The sequence below is a fragment of the Poecilia reticulata genome, linkage group LG21 (assembly GCF_000633615.1).
Source record: "Poecilia reticulata strain Guanapo linkage group LG21, Guppy_female_1.0+MT, whole genome shotgun sequence".
NCBI classification, from domain to species: Eukaryota; Metazoa; Chordata; class Actinopteri; order Cyprinodontiformes; family Poeciliidae; genus Poecilia; species Poecilia reticulata.
In genome coordinates, this window is record NC_024351.1 from 4,706,465 (window position 1) to 4,725,258 (window position 18,794).

General features: G+C 37.4%; 2 protein-coding genes across 4 annotated transcripts in view; one reads left to right on the plus strand and one right to left on the minus strand.

The window, feature by feature from the left end:
- On the minus strand, nt 1–9,105 carry tdrd15 (tudor domain containing 15). Its single transcript, XM_008397220.2, has 5 exons — nt 8,828–9,105; nt 7,249–7,318; nt 1,111–6,783; nt 859–992; nt 1–415 (listed from the first exon to the last, which is right to left on the minus strand). The coding sequence occupies exons 2-5, from the start codon at nt 7,278–7,280 to the stop codon at nt 402–404; spliced, it is 5,853 nt and encodes a 1,950-aa protein (XP_008395442.1). The 5' UTR covers nt 7,281–7,318; nt 8,828–9,105; the 3' UTR covers nt 1–401.
- Nucleotides 8,639–18,794, plus strand: part of rfx6 (regulatory factor X, 6) — a 19,935-nt gene continuing 9,779 nt past the window's right edge. Inside the window, exons 1-13 of one of the 3 annotated variants that reach the window (XM_008397222.2) lie at nt 10,348–10,412; nt 10,533–10,666; nt 13,545–13,698; nt 15,063–15,186; nt 15,507–15,568; nt 15,649–15,726; nt 15,834–15,861; nt 16,827–16,934; nt 17,021–17,098; nt 17,169–17,282; nt 18,216–18,265; nt 18,335–18,494; nt 18,571–18,715. In XM_008397222.2, coding sequence (XP_008395444.2) covers nt 10,363–10,412; nt 10,533–10,666; nt 13,545–13,698; nt 15,063–15,186; nt 15,507–15,568; nt 15,649–15,726; nt 15,834–15,861; nt 16,827–16,934; nt 17,021–17,098; nt 17,169–17,282; nt 18,216–18,265; nt 18,335–18,494; nt 18,571–18,715 — 1,285 coding nt within the window. In that variant the 5' untranslated portion in view covers nt 10,348–10,362. Of the gene's footprint in view, nt 8,860–9,186; nt 9,294–10,347; nt 10,413–10,532; nt 10,667–13,544; nt 13,699–15,062; nt 15,187–15,506; nt 15,569–15,648; nt 15,727–15,833; nt 15,862–16,826; nt 16,935–17,020; nt 17,099–17,168; nt 17,283–18,215; nt 18,266–18,334; nt 18,495–18,570; nt 18,716–18,794 lie in introns of those variants that run through there. The other 2 variants (XM_008397224.2, XM_008397223.1) reach the window with 2 other exon arrangements.

The window sequence follows — 18,794 nt, forward strand, 5'->3', positions numbered from 1 at the left end:
TAATTTTAACAAAAATAAGTTTATTTCAGACAAGCACCAGTAAAATAATAGATGATCAGAAAATGCTGACTTGAGTATTTAAACAATCTCCCTACTTAATATAAAGAAAGACTTTGAAAGTCTTGAAAATACACATACAAAACAAGGTTAATCTAAAAATCTCAAAAAACAAATTATCACATTTGAGGAGCCTCTAACAAATAATGTAATTCTCCAGAGCAACAAACTTCTACTAAGTTTAAGGAATGAAAAGGGTTGAGTGAGGAAATTATAATACAACAAAGATAATCAGCCACAAATCAATACAACTACAAGTTAATACATATACATTTAAACAAACTTCTGTTGTGTGGCTGATTTAAAAAAAAACCCACTGCAGCAAACATGTGAAGAAGCTTTCTTCACATCAGGAAACCTGTTGGAGAAGAAAATAAGATCAATAACAGTCATTACTGGTAGAAATGATTCCAGGCTGAAAATAAACACCGCTCTACTTCGTCCATGTCTTATCCAAACTTATAGAGTTGTAACCTAACTGGGTTTGAAACACATAATTTTCAAACATTAATGCAACGCTGGACAGAAATAAGTCTTTTGACAATGCAGAAAAAAATGCCACAGCAAACGAATAATCACAGCTAAGATATTACTGTGACCTAGTTTTTTAACAGGCGACTTACTTTTACCAGGCAGTGTAAAAGCTTTCTTCAAGCCCTGTTTAATGTTTTGTCTTATAGTGAACAAGTTGCCTTTTTATGCAAAACTACTTTATGAAATACCTGCATATCTTATATTGTGAGAGATCACCTTCCCACAGCCAGTATTTATTAATTGTCTTTATAACTATTTGTTTCTTACATTGACTTGATCTGGACTCTGAGTTGACTGAGGTGTTCACTTTGCACCCATCAGTAGCCTCAACTTGATTGTAGACCTCTTCCTCATCGGTATCACAAACCTGAGGTTCTTTACAGGAACTCAACTCCTGAAACCTTTAGGTAAGAAAAATGCTAATGAAAATCTTAAATATACTATCAACATAGCATGATTGTTAAAGAATCTACATCATGCATCTTATAATTTACTACTAGTAAAATCTAAAGAGTATACCTGCGTCCAAGCAATACATCTATATAGTTCGCATGTCCAGCATCCACCAGCTTCTTGGCGATATGGACTCCATCAGCAACAATGTCCACTCTCCAGATGGAGTTGGGGCCAAACTCTCTGAAGAAAATCTGCAGATCTTTCTCGTACAAACAATCCTGGAAGAAGGCTGCTGCCTCATCACTCCACTGTCCGTCCACACCGGCCGGTTTCACCCCTCTCAGAATGCAGGGGTAAGTCATTTTTGGGAGGTTTGCAAGCTCCATCGGAAGCTGCTTCAGCTTTGAGAGGTCATGGAATGGAATGACCTCATGATGCCCATAATCGACGAGTTTCAGGACCACTGTGGTGTCAACGTGAATGATTTGAGCCCTGCACCACTTGTTCTTGGATTCAGACATCAACAGGCAGCAGGCACCTGGAACCAGGTGGGCCTCTGGAAGAGAAGGCATATTGACAGGCAGGTTGTCCAACATTATAGACACTTTATCCATGATGAGGAGTAAATCTTCGAGGACAACACAAAACTCAAAGGGAGTGGTAAATGCTGATGCAAAGCCAGAGTAAGCTTTGTCTGTCTCAAGGGGAGCAAAGAAGAGAAGCTGAGGAGTGCTGGCGTCTGCGGTGAATCCATCTGGTGAAGCCTCATTTTGGGTTTCAGCTGCTAATCCAGTCTTGTCTCCATTTTTGTGCAATGAAGCCTTGATTTGACACATAAGCAAGAGTTCACTCAGGGCGATTTCAACCAGCCAAACTTTATCAGCCTCAGAAATTTGGACAAAAATCAGCTTTACCTCAGTGCCTACTAACGGTTTGAGCATTTCATACCAGCACTGATGAGCTGCAATCCCCTCATCGAGTCCAACACTGTTTATCTTGCACAACAAAGCAAGGTTTCGGACCTCTTTCAGGTCAGTACATTGCTGTGGGACAGGCCCTCTTGGAATTTCTACAGTTATTCCATAATCCACCAGGAAGACCTCAAACCTTCTCTCATGTATCTGCTGAACAACAGCTCTCCGCCACTTGCCGTCCTCAGCCTGGACTAAGCATTTAAGGTCTTTTTTGACATCCTTCTCAGACACAGTTTTGTACTTCTTTATGTTGTCCATTATATGTCTTTCCATCAATGTTAGCAAGTTGTTTTCTTTAGTCAGTCTGACATAAAAGCTGCTGTCACTCTGGACTGAAAGAATGGTTCCAGTTTCTGTCTCTATGGCCTGAACAGTCTGATGGATGAACACATCTGGACAGTCCCTGGAGACTGTGGTGGAAGATGTTTTGGACATCTTGTAGCGCTTTTTTCTCAAGCGTCTTTGTTTATCCCCCCTGGATTTTCGGACTTTCTGCTTGGCTGATGGTTCTGGCACCAAACTCTCATTTTTTATGGTGGATGCTGCTTCTATGTACTTTTCACTTTGCTGACTTTCTTCTCTGAGATTCTTTTTACAGGGACTTGGAGTGAAATCAGATAAAAGTGATTGACTCGCTTCTTTGCTTTTTGCTACAGAGGTGCTATTAAGTATTGCATCACTTTCAGCTTCTCCGTCAAGATCATCAAGAAGCTCAACCTTGACTTGCCACTGATCCCCAATCTGACAAACAAACTCAACCAAGAGTGGCTTCTCTGTCACAGCTTCAATGAAAGAAGCTTCATCTCTATAGGTGCATGTGTTAATCAGTGAACATGGTATGCTAAACCTTGGCTGGGCTAGGAACTGCTCCGGTAAAAAGTAGATCTTTTCCTTTCTTACAAATGCTGAGTTTCCGTAGTCCACAAACTCCACCTTGTAGGAGGAATCGTCTTCCTGGTTCTTCACAACTGAACGATACAGGGCACCATCCTCCTCAAACTCTGACAAAACAGCATCACTGACGGTCAAGGGTGAGGCCAGCTTCAAGGAATCTTTGAAGTCACTGGAGTTGAGATCTTCGCCCATTTTCAGGATGGCAGATTCGTCATCTGACACCTGGAGGTAAAACCTATTGATGGAGTCAATGTGGGACACAAAACATTTTATCCTACATCCAGGATCTATGTTCTTATATGGCAGCCGCACCAGTTGTGGCGTTTCTTTTTCCTTTCTGTGCTGTGTTTGCTTTGCATGTTGGTTTTCACTTGTGGACTTGATTTGAGGTTTTATAGGACTAGTCCTCTTTTGATTTTGCACACGTTCTTGTGCCTTCCTGTTTGGGGCTCTACCAAGTGCAGAATTCTGGGTGTTTTTCAGTTTTGCACCAATAACTTTAGATGGCGATGAACTGCGCACTTTTAGTAGAGTCCTGAATGTGCCTATATCACATTTTTTGCACTGGTTTTGCTTTTTTGTTTTTCTGCAGCTTACAGAAAATCTGACTGCAGTCTTTGGTTTCTGGGAAAGACTCAAAATAAGCTCCTTCAGCTTCTCATTGATGTTGATCTCTCCATCAAACAGCTCAACATCAAATGATCCATCATCCCTCTTTCCTAGTATAACAACTCTCACCAGCCTATTGAGGACTGCATTGATGAGCCACTCCACGGCATCTGCGTAGAGTTCCTCTGTGGGCACTGAATGGAGGTTGAATCTTACGGCCTGCATTGGCGTATACAACAATTCTTCACACCTCCTGGAAATGAACATGACAGACTTCATCTCGGATATGTTTGCGTTTCCGTAGTCAACAAAGAAAACGCCAACATGCAGGGATGACTGAACACTTAAGGTTATACCCCTGTACCATTTGCCATCCAAGTATTTTGCGAGGCACATCTTTCTCACAACAGCTCCTTTCCTGGTTTGCATGTTTTCAGTTGCCTCTAAGATTTTAATCTCGAGTTCTTCAATGATTTCTGTGTTCTTCTCGAGGTGGCAGTAGACTTCACACTGGCTGTTGACATGCGTAACATAGACCTGTAATTCATCTCCAGGACTTAGGTCAAACGAAGAGTAGATGAAAGACTCGGGGAACACATCAGAGTTTTGCCTCGTTGATGAAGTTGCTACTCTTGCAAGTCCCTGCTCGATAAGTGTATTTGCAGCGCTTTGCTGTGTTTGGGTGTTATGGAGAGAAACGACGTTGCAAATGCCTTTGTTTTTCACATTCAACAGGGATGAAATTTTACATTTCAGAACACCTTCACTGTTGAGGGCAAAACTTTTCAGAAAGTTGCATGCATGGGGACTCCAATCGCCACAGTATTTTGGATCTGCTGGTTCAATGAGGTTATAAAGGCTGCATCTGAAAGCTTGTCCTTCCAAGAGAAGATATTCTGGCATAATTGCCTGAAGATGAGAAGGTGTGACCGGGATAATGGAACCGTAGTCAACCAGCATCACGATGACTTGGCTCTTCCTGTTTCCAATGACTAAGCCCCTGTACCAGCGTCCATCTTCAGGTGACTTTACAATGCAACACAACTCTTCTGGATTGAGGGGAACTGTGTGAGCTGAGTAATGGAGCTGGATGTCATCCATGAGCTTCTCCAAAGCTTGACTTCTATCTAGAGCCTGGCACCAGAAGTCATATGGAGAGTTAATGTGGGAGCAGCGCACAGAGACCTCGAACCCTGGCTTGAATTTTAAAACTTTGTAACAAGAAACTTCAATTTTCTCAGTTTCATTTCTGCACAGGCTCACTTCTCCTTCACAATCCTGCCGCTGCTCTTTTCTCATGTTTGTTTCAGAGTGTTGTAGCCGTCTTGCTTTATCCAAAACATCTTGTTTTTTCTCCACAGGTACACATGGAATGTACTCAGCCAGTTTGGAAGAGATCAAGACCTCAGTCATGCTCCTGTCGCTTCCCGTCTCAAACAAGTCGACGACAAATGTGTTTTTTTTCTTCTGGATTAGGTGGACAAGCAAAGCTTTGCCAGACACAGCTTTTCTGAAGAACTGACATGTTGCGCTAGGCCAGACGTCATCTAAAGGAAAAGTGTTAACAAGTGTGCAACAGACAGCAAAGGGGGATATGCCAGCAAATGTCTTGGGTATGTTCTTTATCAACTTGTGTGGCACTTTTTCAACATTCCCATAGTCGATAAAAAGGATTTCAGCTCCGTGCTCGAGAATGTCTGTCACCACACCCCTGTAGAAATGAAAGTCTTCATTGTACAGAGCACAGCACATTGCCCCTACCTCCGGATTCAGCAGTACATCTTCATCCAGCTTCACCTGACTGAAGTGCTCCCTTATTTTGCCCATCATTTCCTCAAGCTCCTGGTTGCGTTTCTGGGTTCTGATCCAGAAGTGGTTTGGATCCTGAGCATACTCAACGTAGCCCATGAAAAAGGAGCCAACCTGAATTTCCTCTGCTTCAAGGGTTTTGTATAATGCTTCACCCAGGATTTTCTCGTAATTCTCATATCGATCCTGAGGGGACGGTTCCTCAAAATCTGAAAGTGGCTCGGAGGAAAGATTTTGGATCGGCTCTGGTTCTTCCAGGAGTTTGTCTTTAGCACTCAGCACTGTGATGGTGTACAAATGATTATCTTTATCAAAACCAGTGATCTCCACATCGAGAACTGCTCCGAGCAACCCTGCCTTGAGGAGACTCATCTGCTGAGTTCTGAACACCAAGTCCTGGTCAGCCAGAGGGGGAAGAGTGCACGGAAACGCCATTATTTGCATTGAGTAAAATTCAGGGGGTAAGCTGTGGACGTTCTCAACTTTTGCTGTCTCAAAGAAACCGTAGTCAATGAAGAAAACTCTTACTTGAGAGTTGGCTGGCAGGAGCTGCACAAAGCCTCTGTGCCATTTCTGATCTTTTCCTTTAACTGCACACAGAACACCCAGGTTCTCTGGAGTCTTCTGACTGCATCCTTTGGTTTTGTCCTCACAAATTTCAGCCAGCTTTTTTGAAACTTGCCACAGCTCTGCTTCTGTGTCAACCATCTGACAATAAAAGAGCCCAGGATGGACAGCAGCAGTTACTCGCACTTTAGAGCATGTCCCAAAACTAAATTTAGGCCCACAGAATGACAACATGTCCTGATATCCCTGCAAGCTAGATGATTTGTAGCAAAATTCTTGGCCTCTTGATTTTTCAATGAGCAGGTCAGGAACTGGCTCCATGTTTTGTTTGAGTGGCACCTCTGTAAGCATGCTGACCAGGAGGAGGAACGTATCTCTGTCCACATGTCTCCCAAAGCCATGTCGAACAAGGTCAGAGTTGATGTCAGGCGCTTCAAAAAGAAGGACTTTGTGAGGAAGAAGTGCTTGGATAAAACCTGTGACATTTTTACCCGTCAGGCTCGACAAATATCGCTCAACAACGGAGTGAGAACAATTCTGGAGAATCAGTACATTTGCCAGAAATCCACTGACTATTTTTGGAGGCAGGATGAACAAGTCGTCCGAACAGGAAGATATGCGAGCAATGTCGACACTCAGGACGTTTCCACAATCTATGAGGAAAACATCAAGCAAGTCCTCCTTTCGGTTTTGAACTCTTCCTCTGAACCAGCGAGCTGAAGTCACATCTTCAACTAGGCAGAAATCGGCAACGTCCACTGCGGCTTTAGTCTTTGGTACATTCTGAAGTTCTTGCTGCAATATGTTGTAGTCCAGTTCACATATGGAAGGGTACTGTCCCTGGAAGTGTATCAGGGTGGCTTCGGGGCTCCAGTCCAAGTGGGTCAAACTGAGATCCACTGACCAAAGGGCATGTTGTGTCAGTGCACCTGAGTCTTGTGATCTGCAAATTCAAATAGCATCAATTAATAAACAATATTATATCTGTAATGCCTTATTACATAATTGTAATTTATGAAAGCAGGAAGCTGAGTACTGATTTAATCGTTGGGGTGACTGTGGCTCAGTGGAAGAGAAGTCCAATAAGGAAACTACCTGCTGATTCAATCAGCAGGTGTGATAAATGTGTAAAACACACATTTATCACACACTCTGAGACCCCTAAATTATATCCTGTGCATTTAATTACCATTAGATGTCACTTAAATTGTAAATAAAGTCCAGCTATTTATACAAAAAAAATATATATATAGCACAACTGGAAAGTTAATTATCTTGATCTAATGTTTCACAATAGTCCTGACTAATAGTTACATTAAAAACAGGAACCAACCAATGAGATACAAACCTAAAGAAGTTAACTCATCCACTCCAACTGGTATGTTTATGATTTAACTGTTTTACTTACTTCTCATGTTCTGGTCCGAGCTTGGACTGCATTGTAGCAAAATCAGGTCCTTTCAAATCACCAAATCAACCTTCAGGGAATACAGATGTTGCAGCATTTACCATGTTAGTTTTTAATTAAATACAGAGGATATTTCCAGTGGCTGGGAACACAGCAGCCTACGAACAAATCCTCAAAACCTCTTCTAAATACACTTATAGCTGACTACTTCATAAAATATACCTTAATATGCATTAACAGGCGCAGTGGAAATGATCTTAGCGCTGAAGCTAATAAACAGTTTTTTTTTTATAATCTGCTGTACAGCCAATGAGCCCCAATGAAAATAAAATGGTGTTCCATAAAAACAATGCTGTAATTTGCAAATTTCTACGAATAATTATAATTCTAGACTTATGTTCCACAGAAAAGTCTCTGAATAACTGAACCGGGAATACAAATGGGTCCACTGCATTAAAGTGATTATCAGAAACTCCTCTAAATAATAACATACATAAAGTGACAAGGATGTAAAGCATATAAGACAACATTTGTGGTAAATGTTTCTGTTATTGAACAATATCAGCAAACTTCCCAAACCAACACCCACACAAACTGCATCTTAAAATGTTATTTGACGGTAGTTCAAAACAAGATTTAAAGACGACAAGGTGGTTTTGTCATTAATTTAGTTAAATAATGGCCACAACAGGAATAAATTACATGTCAACTTAAGATTCACATTTGTACATTGGTAATTTGTAATAGTTTTTTAACCTACTATAACCATGATTAATGAACATAGAAACATAGAAGGAATCTATTATTATGAAACGAGAAATAAGTTTAGGATTTAAGAAAATCCTAAACTTATTTAGGGTAAGTTTTAAAGAATATTCATGTGCACAAGTTGGAAAATATTCTAAAGTACTGGAACCAAACACCTCAGTAATTTTTGGAAAGGAACCAAAGGGAACCAAAAGATAAATAAAGCTGTGATGGAGAATTTATTTCAAAAAATGCAATAAAGCAATTAATAGTTTAGGTTACAGGACCTCTTGATATAGCATGGATGGCTCATAAGGATGGACAGGTGCTTAAATAAAGAGGATAAGTGGATGAGCAAACGGATGGATAGATGCTACTTTTATAAAGTGTGTCGAGGAAAATTTTCTCACTTTATTTCATTATATTTACTGAGAAATGCATAAATCCCATACTTGCAGATTTCACAGAAACCCTGTGTAACTATTTTTTTTATTTTCGGTTTATATCTTTATTAAGATAAGATAGAAATATCTCAGAATACAGATATATATACAATTGCTTTTTAACATATAAAAAACAACAACAAAAAAAACTGTTGAACGGTTGTTTTTGATAAAGCGAACAGTGACTCAGCAAATTAGCTTCGGTTAGCGGGAGCTAACACCAAACGGCTAACGAAGCTAACTGAGCTAACACAGACGACCCAACTAATTTTTTAAATCTTAATCCAGTCTAACCGCGCTGGTCAGCTTTAAAACCTACTGGTAACAGTAACCGAGAAAACTGGTCGAGTGGTGACACCTTTCTGACCACAGTTAGTGACCCAACTCACCTTGGCGCCCGTTTCCTGCTCGCTGCCACCCGGTAAGTCCAAGTTACCCGCAGCGGCTGGGAACCATTGCTAGCCTCGGTGAAGCTACAGAGATGCTAATTTCTGATGCGCATTAACGAATCCCGCTTTTCAGCGACTAAACAAACAAATAAATCGTCACCTCGTTCAGGCTGTGACAATGAACAAATTAGTAAATGACTAATAAAGGATATCCATTTAGATAGAAATACTCAAACACTGACCCATGTTTCTATTTCCCCTTAAAAAATAACAAAATTAATTTAGTAACTGTTGGGCATCGCTCGTAGGTTTTAAAAAATAATAAATAAATCACAATAAATTATTTAAATAACGAACGTCCAACTATATATGGTTATTTTTTAAATATTATATTAATATCGTTTATGCTATGTGTRCACACACTGTAGGTCATTTCACTACTTTGTTGTACTTCGGACCATCAGAGGTAAGGATTTTATACTGACTTTATTTAAATGGCAAACAAAGCATAAAACCTATTTGTTTTGTTWWGTTTTACGTTCATAAACCAATTAAAGGTATCAAAAAATAACAGAAAATCATGTTTGGAGAACGATAGTCCAGACAAGTCAGACTTTAGAAATGGAGCTGTTCTCATTTAGTCAATATAACCAAAAATATTCTTAAAGTTCATACAAATTGGGTTGTTTCACTGTTCCTTTGTGCACACTTTTAATTTTATTTTCTTATGGTTTGCTGCACACACAGTTAAACACTCTGAGTCATAGATTCAACATTAATCACTGTATTAATTCAAGAAGTTTTCATAGAAATTGTTAATAATTTATTGTGAACTGGAACATTTTAAAGGGACAGAAACAATTTCTACATACCTAATTTGTTCCCATGTCCAATTTTTTGCAACTATTAAAAACAATTCATTCTTCATTTTGTTTTGGTGACAATAAGACTCCATATTGGTCCAGTTTCAATTGTTTTGAAGTGTGTCACATCTTATTTATACCCCAGGGAAACGGAAAGCATCAAAAATTAAAACACTAATTACATCCCACATATATTTACTTTGTAGGATTGCTAACTGCTGCGATTTAATTGAAATTAATTCATGTTTTTATGTCATAGAAATAAAAAAATGTAGTAAAATATATATTTTTTCAGTTTTAGATTAAGATTAAGCTACTCAAAGAAAATATAGATTCATTTTACTTTAAAGCTTCTTTTGTATGGTTGTGGACTGTAGTATAGGAGTCACATTTAACCCAAATGTATTCAGATATTTTAGATTTAAATCTTTCCTGATAGAATGAAAACACAGTGAGAACAGCTCTGAGTGAAATCTGTGTGTGTTTAACCTGAAGTAAAAGGCCAGCTGACTGTGGGAGGTATGGATAGATAGATGGATGGATAGACAGATGGATGAGGGTTTTCTGTTAATCATTGATAAAGTGGATTAGCTCAGTCTTCGGTAAATATGATGAATGCATCCACAGCTTCATTAGGTCTTCCTTCCCTCGGCGCAGCTTCACTTTTCCAAAATGCTGGACCTGATGCTTGTGACATTCAGCTGGATCTGTGTGAACAAGAGGTTGAGACGTTTTGCTTAAAGATTTCTTCATGGATCAGTAGATGAAAACTTAACTTTTATTTAGTTAATTTAATTTTATTTATTTTTTAATCTGTCTATCATGCCRATGAAACGGAGCAGCGAGAGTTCAGCCAGAGGCGACATGTTTCTTATTCACTCTTTTACAAAAACTTTGCAAAACTCAACAGAAATRAACTCTGATTTTAATGGACARACAAGTTTTCATCAAGAAGACGATTCTGGGATTAAATCAGGTAAATCTGTGATTATTCATCTTGCATAATTACATTTTTTTTACATAATTAAAWTTCAACTGAAGTGGATTTCCCCTCTTACATTTGAATATGATTTAATTCAAACGTAAATAAATGCAGTGACACTAATTAACCACAGGGGGGTGCTACAGCTTAGCTCAAACAATATTTGTTCTGTTTGTGTTCAGAAAATGTTGTGAAGTTTTAAATTTTGCTTCCTAATCTCACTGACTAAATCCACATCTTTACAGCCATGCTTTAAAAAATTGAGCAGAACTTTAATCACTTTCATTAACACAACTTTTTCCATATTAACAAGCAAATTAGATGGCTCTTTTATTGTTGCCAGATTAAACATTTGAATAATTTACAGAAAGGATTACCTTTATCACACTTAAAGGTTGTCATTTGTGCAATGAAAAGCCTGGTAAAAAGTACATGTGACATTCAATTTGTAGTTGGGTCCCTGATAAAATGTCATGATGTCATAAATTTTTACTTTATTGTACATATACTTCTGACAAAATGTATGTTTTTACTTTCATCCAAATACAAAAACCTAAGATCTTAATGATGATTAAAAAAATTAGATAAGAAAAAAGAAAAATATGAAAAATGTTATTTAATTTGCTATAACTGATAAGAAGTGATTCTTCTAAAAATTTTCTTTTTTGCTTTAGCCCATTGAAATAAAATCTTCTCATTTAGCTAACACGCCATTTTGAAACCTGCTCTTCACTTTAAGTGTTTTAAGTAATAATAGACATGATTGTTTTTAAACAGGAAAAATTAGTGTAGAATATCAGTGATTAAGTAATTTTTGATTCTGGATTTTTGGAGACTTAGTTGCTGCTGATGGCTCCAGCCCTCGTTTATGTCCATGTTCGGCTCGTTCTGCACATTAGCTTCAGTGTTGACTCCAGTAGATCACATGGTTGGATTATGTAATATGTGCTGGATGTTTGCTTTACACACGGAGAACATGCAGCCTGGAAAAACAAAGCATTTGTTGCTAAAAACTCTTGATTTTATCTTAATTTATTAAAGTATTTTAAATTTGAGTATCTAATGTCCAGATTTTATGATCTTCTCTTTAGAGTCCTTATATTACACTTTATATACTAAATTATATCTAATCTTTAAATAAAATAACACCAACAATTTAACTTTGACATTATAATTTACACTTGTTACATAATGTTTAGAAATTGCATTCATGTTTGTGTCTTGCTCTCTGTTCTTCGTGTTTTCTTTATAACCTGTATGGCGGAGAAAAAGAAAACGTGAGCAAACGTAGCTGCTGCGCAAACAGTTCCCCCTTCAGAATAAGAGCATGAATTACCAAAACTTAAACGCAGATGTTGAACTTCAAGTTGAAAAACTGGAAGCAGTCAAGTAAATTAGTTCTTTATGATCTTTCTGGAAATTTCTTTATTTATGGGAAGCTAAGCTGGGCTAAACATTTTCAATGTTAGCAAAAGCACAGAAAAATTAGCATCCACTATTGGCCATTTGTTAAAACTCAAAAAAGAGACTCAGTCCTTCATTGTAGGTGAAAACCACATCAAGATACTTTTCGGACTCTGTGACCCAAACTAGAGTTTAGCTAAACCACCTGCTAGCTGCTAGCATAAAAGGGCTAATGGAGTCTGGCAGATTGCCAGGGTAAAAATCACTGCTGACAGAAAACTGATACATAATTTTATCTCACACTAATAAATAAGCATCCTGATGATCCCCAATCTTCTGAAAAAATATTCTGAAGGGGAATTTTTGGAAACATTTCCTGTCCAAAGCCATTTTCTCTCCTATAAGCTGATTAAACCTAGTCTAAAGCTGCTAATGTTACAAAAACGACAACTGTTGCTTTATTTTAAACATCTACTGTAAGTATGCAAAAATAGGATGGACAGATTTCCTTCTATGGGATGTTGACATTTGTGGAAAATTATGAAGTCAACTAAAAATAAAACAACAAATAAAAACTAAATTCGTCAAAACTTAATTAGCAAAAGACATCTTTGCATTTTCTTTTATATCTAAATTACTTCAACAATCTAAACATTTATTGTGTGACAAATTGATTAAAAAGAAAGTAATTGTGAACCTAATAAGCTAATAAAACATTATCTTGATGTTAGAATTGACAGGAATTTCTTTTGGGACCTTTTCTGAAAGTAATTAAACACACTGGTTTGCAGAAAGGCTTTTTCTTTGGAGCACGAAAAGGAATGAAAACATTCCCCGTTAGCACAATAACAAGTCATTACGAGGTCACAGTACAGGCCTTAAAAATTATAACTGCAAACTTCACAAAATATGGGTCTGCTTTATTGATTCTTTTCAACATTATCCACATCATATTGTATACTTTTGGTAGTACAATAATTAAAGTTGAGGGATAAACAAAGGCAGAAATATTTCCAAGGTCGGATAAAAGAAACTAATCAGAAATAAAAGCTGCGAAGGAAATGAGGAAAACCTTGAAGGCTTAGTCAGAAACACCGAATCTAAAATAAATTAAGAACGGCTCATCAAACGCTCAATTAGTGTAGAAAGGTGAGAGGAAACTATCAGAAGCATGTTAATGAACTAATTTAAGAGAAGAGAAATGTAAAGAGTTAAGAAAATGAGCAGATTGCTGTTCCATGTTTTTAATTACAAGTTAAAGTTTACAGTTGTTGAGCGCCGTAAGTTTCTCAAACTGCGCCACCCTGCATTTACAGGAATGATTTCACTGAAAGATTTGCAGATTTTTCTAATAATTTAATTCATTTCCAGCTGAAGCTGTAGTTGCATGCTGGAAAACATTTCCAGAAGGTGATTTTCAGGTGAATTTCTGGCTTAAAATTTCTCTCTCTGTTGTTTTTCTCTGCAGAGGACAGCAATGAGACGCCTTCGTCTGAAGACGAGCACGACCTGTTGGACTTGAACTCTGACCTGACCATGAAACAGAGCATCAGTTCGTCCAGGAAGACAATCAGTCAGATCATCAGGGACAAGAAGAAACAAACGCAGCTAACGCTACAGTGGTAAGAGCAAACCTGGCTCACACAGGAGGATTTGCTTCATATTTACAGAACATACACAAACATCCTGTTTTTACTCACTGTGTGACATAAATATGTCCTGTTTCAGGGATTTATTTAAAATTAAATAGATGCTGCAATAATGAGACGGAAGGAATATCTGAGATTTGTTCATTAATGTCTTCGAAACCAGATGTTTTCATGCACAGTTATGATTACTGTCTCTTTAAACAACTGAGGTGAAAACCCAGATGATGATGTCACGGCTTTGGTTAAGTGAAACGTTAGAGTTATGTGATGTCACACTTTCTGGCAGCCATCTTGGTAGGTATCTTGACAGCCGCTATGGAGTTGCTATGACAACAGTAAACGGGCCACATTCACGGTCTCATTCTTGATTTCAACAGCATCAATTTTGTTATTTATTTGTCTTGCACATTGGCCGAGAGTGTCAATATACTTTGTTTTTGTTGGTCTCGGAGCCATGGTTCATTTATGCTTTGTTTGCCTACCAAGATGGCGGTTCAGTGGCCGCGGATCAATTCCGGTTCAGACTTGTGGGAACTACATATTGGATGCTTTATTATTATTATTTTTTTCATGTGATAAGTATTTTGGTGTTGAGTTCAACTCTGAATCGTTTTTAAAAAGGTGATTTTCTCTTGTTAAAAACGAGATTCTTAGTTTTGCACATAATGTTTGAGTTCTGAAAAAATGTTGATCTTCAGCTATTTATTTGTTCATTTGTATTTAATTGTAATTCATTCCATAATTATGTGCTTTTTATATATATATAACAAATGTGGATAAAATAGAAAAAAATGGAATTCAGAAAAAAATTATCAGTTTGCAAAGTTGAAAATTTGCCAGAAAAAACCTAAAATTTTATTCTCAGAAATTTTTGACAAATTTTTTTGGAAGTTTTGACTTTTGTAAATTTCCAATGATTCTAGCAAATTTTCGTCAATTGAAACTTCCATGTATTTTTTTTAGAATATTACTTGGGTTAATCTCAAAATTTGAGTTTTTTTTTGTTGTTTTTTTAGCAAATTTTCAACTTTTCAAACTCAGAAATTTAAAAGTTTTTTAGAAAATTTCTGAGATCAATCTTAAAATTTCAGATTTTTTTTTCTGGCAAATTTTCAACTTTTTTCTTGAATTTGTTTTGGCAGACATTTTTTCCTTTTATTTCTTTTCTCTCTGCAGTATCCCAAATACACCATTGTAATAACTATGAATGGGTGTCATGTTAAATATTTCGGCGTCGCTCAGGGAAAACAAAAATTATAATTTGTTCTGTTACTGAAGTAATTTTTTCTTGGTGCTATTTAAAATCTTTTTGTTTGATCTTTTGTTTTTCTCTACAGGCTGGAGGAGAACTACATCGTGTGTGAAGGAGTGTGTCTGCCTCGTTGCATCCTTTATGCTCACTATCTGGACTTCTGCAGGAAAGAGAAACTGGAACCCGCATGTGCTGCTACGTTTGGAAAGGTGACTTTATTTTCTTCCTGTGAGATTCTTTACATTTTCAGACACAAATAACCGCAGATTTTATTTTGTTTTGCATGAATATATCTTCCTTTGAAATGGTCCAACTGAATAATCAGCTATACTTTTCGCATGTTGACTAGTTTTTTAATGCATGTTTGTTTTATTTGTGGTTTTACTGACCTGTAAGAATTGTTCTTGAGATATAAAACCTTAAATTTGAAATAATTTTCCTTCTCCATTTACCTTTGGTGAATGAAAATGAGGCATGCAGTTTAAAATAAATAGTTTGAAGCTTATTTTATGCCTTTTCTGCTCATCAGACAATCCGACAAAAGTTTCCTCTTCTGACAACAAGACGACTCGGCACCAGAGGACACTCCAAGTAAAAAGAGACAATTAGGAAAAAAGTAGTTACAGGTTGGGTTTTATGTGAATTTATGCATCATTTTTAACATTTTCCAGATATCATTACTATGGAATTGGGATCAAAGAGAGCAGCGCGTATTATCACTCCGTGTATTCAGGTAAAGGTCTGACCAGGTGAGTTTATTTCAAACCTTCTGCTTTTAATTTAACTGCATAATAAAATTATTTGAAGAGCTAAAGGAGTTTTGTTGGATTTATCTCTTGTTTTCTTTTGCTTGCAGATTTTCAGGAAGTAAGCTCAAGAATGAGGTACTTTTTTTTCCCACAATGCAAAGCAGGTTTTCATACTTTAACCCTTAACTATGCCTTAGTTCAGTTTAAAAAATAAAAACTAGATCAGCTTGTTCTTCTGTTGACACCAGCTTAAACGCTGAGGTCTCCAACACCTGAAGCACCCTCAGGAAGTGAACTTTATTGGGAAAATTAAAGATCTATTACGCAAAATTATTTTATTTTTTTTCACGTTTTTGTACTTCTAAAAAAAAACATCCAGACGGTTTTTTGACAATAAGTTAATGTGTTTCGAAAACCTCCTGTTTGTTGAGACACACTGCGTTGTTACCTAGCAACCTGAGCCCAGCCCGTTACTTAGCAATGCTAAGTGAGTTCCAGCACATCTGGTCAGCTGGTTTTACTGCTGTATGCGCTGTACAATGACTGGTGGAAAAGATAAGTGTTTTGTTGTTGACTTACCATCCAGAAACCACTTGCTGCATTCTTGTTGGTTGTGCAGGAGGCTCTACTTCTGCTTGTCAAGGCTGCATGGTTGTATAACTCTGCTTCTGTTTGCAGCCATTTTCATGTGCTACATTTAACATCCATTTTTTAAAATTAAAATCTAAATAAAAATAGATAAATTGCTTCTTTTTGGCTTCTTTTCGTTTGGAAGACGTTTGCCTCACTTCTAATCAGAAACAAACTTCTTAGTTACGTTTTTTATCATTTTAATTTGAAATCTGGGTATGAATGATTTGGGAGTCAACCGTATGTTTTTCCGATAGGGTTACTCTTATTGATCTTAAGTTAAAAAAAACTCTTAACATTCAACAGGATTTTGATACAAAATGATGGATGCACTGAATAGATTCTTTCATGGTTGATGATTTGTGATTTCAAAACGTGATTTCAGCATTTTCTGTTGCCACGACAGTATTTTTTTTTCCCCAAACGGATATAAATAAAGAGTAAAAAGTGAAGTAGTGTTTGTTTTGCAGGGTGGCTTCACCAGGAAATACTCTCTGAGCTCTAAAACCGGAACGCTGCTCCCGGACTTCCCCAACGCCCAGCACCTCGTGCTGCAGGGAAATATTCCCAGAGAAAAGGTCACAGACTTTTACTTCATGCTTTTGTGCTTTAGTAAACATACAAAAGATGTTTGTAGGAAGACTGAATTTTCTCTCTTTTCCAGGTTGACACTCTGATCATGATGTATAAAACTCACTGCCAGTGCATCCTGGATAACGCCATCAATATCAACTTTGAAGAGGTGATGTTTCAGCGCTTTATCCTGATAAAGTACTGACACTAATTGGTCACTTTACTTTGTTTTTGCTCAGATCCAGAATTTCCTGCTCCACTTCTGGCAGGGAATGCCCGACCATCTGCTGCCGCTGCTGGAAAACCCGATTATAGTCGACATCTTCTGCGTCTGTGACTCCATCCTCTACAAGGTTTCTATAAAACACTTCTGCAGATTTACATTTTTGCTTTTTTATGTATTTTTTTTATGCAGCTTTTTCTGATTTGATACTACTAACGTTGCTTTACAGCGTTAATGTCACAAACTTTACATGAACATGAAACTCTGTCCTACCAGCTTCGACTTTAACAGTAGAATCTCCTACTTATGGGAGAATAGAAAAGCCAATAAAAATAAATCTGACTTTAAAATTTTACTGTTTTTTTTCTGAGTTTTTGAAAAAAGTCGGAATTCTGAGAAAAAAAAGTTTCAATTTGAGATTAAAATATAAACCTGAATTTGGAGAGAAACACAGCTGTGTTTAGAAAAAAAATAACCCCAGCAGATTTTTTTTTAAAACAGACAGAATTTTGAGATTAGAATCACAATTCTGAGACAAAATGTCTTATTTTGGGATTCAAGTCAAAATTTGAGAATAAAATCACAATGTTTTGAATTAATCCACAAATTATTTTTTAAAGTGATTAGACTCAGATGCTGTGAAAAAAAAGTCAGAAATTGAAATTAAAGTTTAAATTCTGAGACAAAAGCCACAATGTTAATAAAAAACACACACATTTTTGGAAAATAGCCAGAATTCTGCGACAAAAAGTTCGACTTTGAGATTAAAATCAGAATTTTGAGGAAAACATTGATTTTTTTTTTTTTTAAGTGTTGAGATTAAAAGTTAGAACAACATTTAATAAAGTATTTTTGAATTTGATTCTGAGGGGGAAAAATACAGAATTTGAGATTAAAATCTGGATTTTTTTTTCTGTTGTTGCCCTGAGCCTGAGGCTCTTCCACACCTACTGAAGTGTAGAAAACTCAAACCTTTATTTGATGTTGTTTAAAGGGGAGAAACAGTTAAAAAAAAATTATAATTTATTCTCTGCCGCTCATGATTTGTCGTCTGTTTTCTCAGGTTCTAACTGACGTTTTAATTCCGGCAACGATGCAGGAAATGCCTGAGAGGTTCGTTTCTAAAACTTTACTCCAGAAAACGTCGCGTAATTTAGAGGCGAACCTGTTTTTGTTTCTCAGTTTATTGGCAGACATAAGGAACTTTGCCAAACACTGGGAACACTGGTTGGCCTCGTCCCTGGAGAACCTCCCAGAATGCCTTGCAGCGAAGAAGCTCCCCATCGCACGGCGCTTCGTCTCCTCCCTGAAGAGGCAGACGTCTTTCCTGCACCTGGCGCAGGTAAAGCAGGCGAGAAACCAACTGGATGTCCGGGAACCGACCTGGAAATGATTCCTATCCTCTCTGCGTTGTCCAGATTGCCCGGCCGGCTCTTTTCGACCAAACTGTGGTGACCGGCATGGTTCTGGACATCGACTGCGTGGACCTCAGCAGCATCAACTCACAGCCGCTGCTCAGCGCGTCGGCAGCCGCAGACCAGGAATCGGATATTTACTCTGAGTGTAAGAAAAACGAGCTCCTGATGTTCGGTTATGAACGGGATTCATCATCAGGGTTGATGCCGTTTGTTAGCTTAGCATA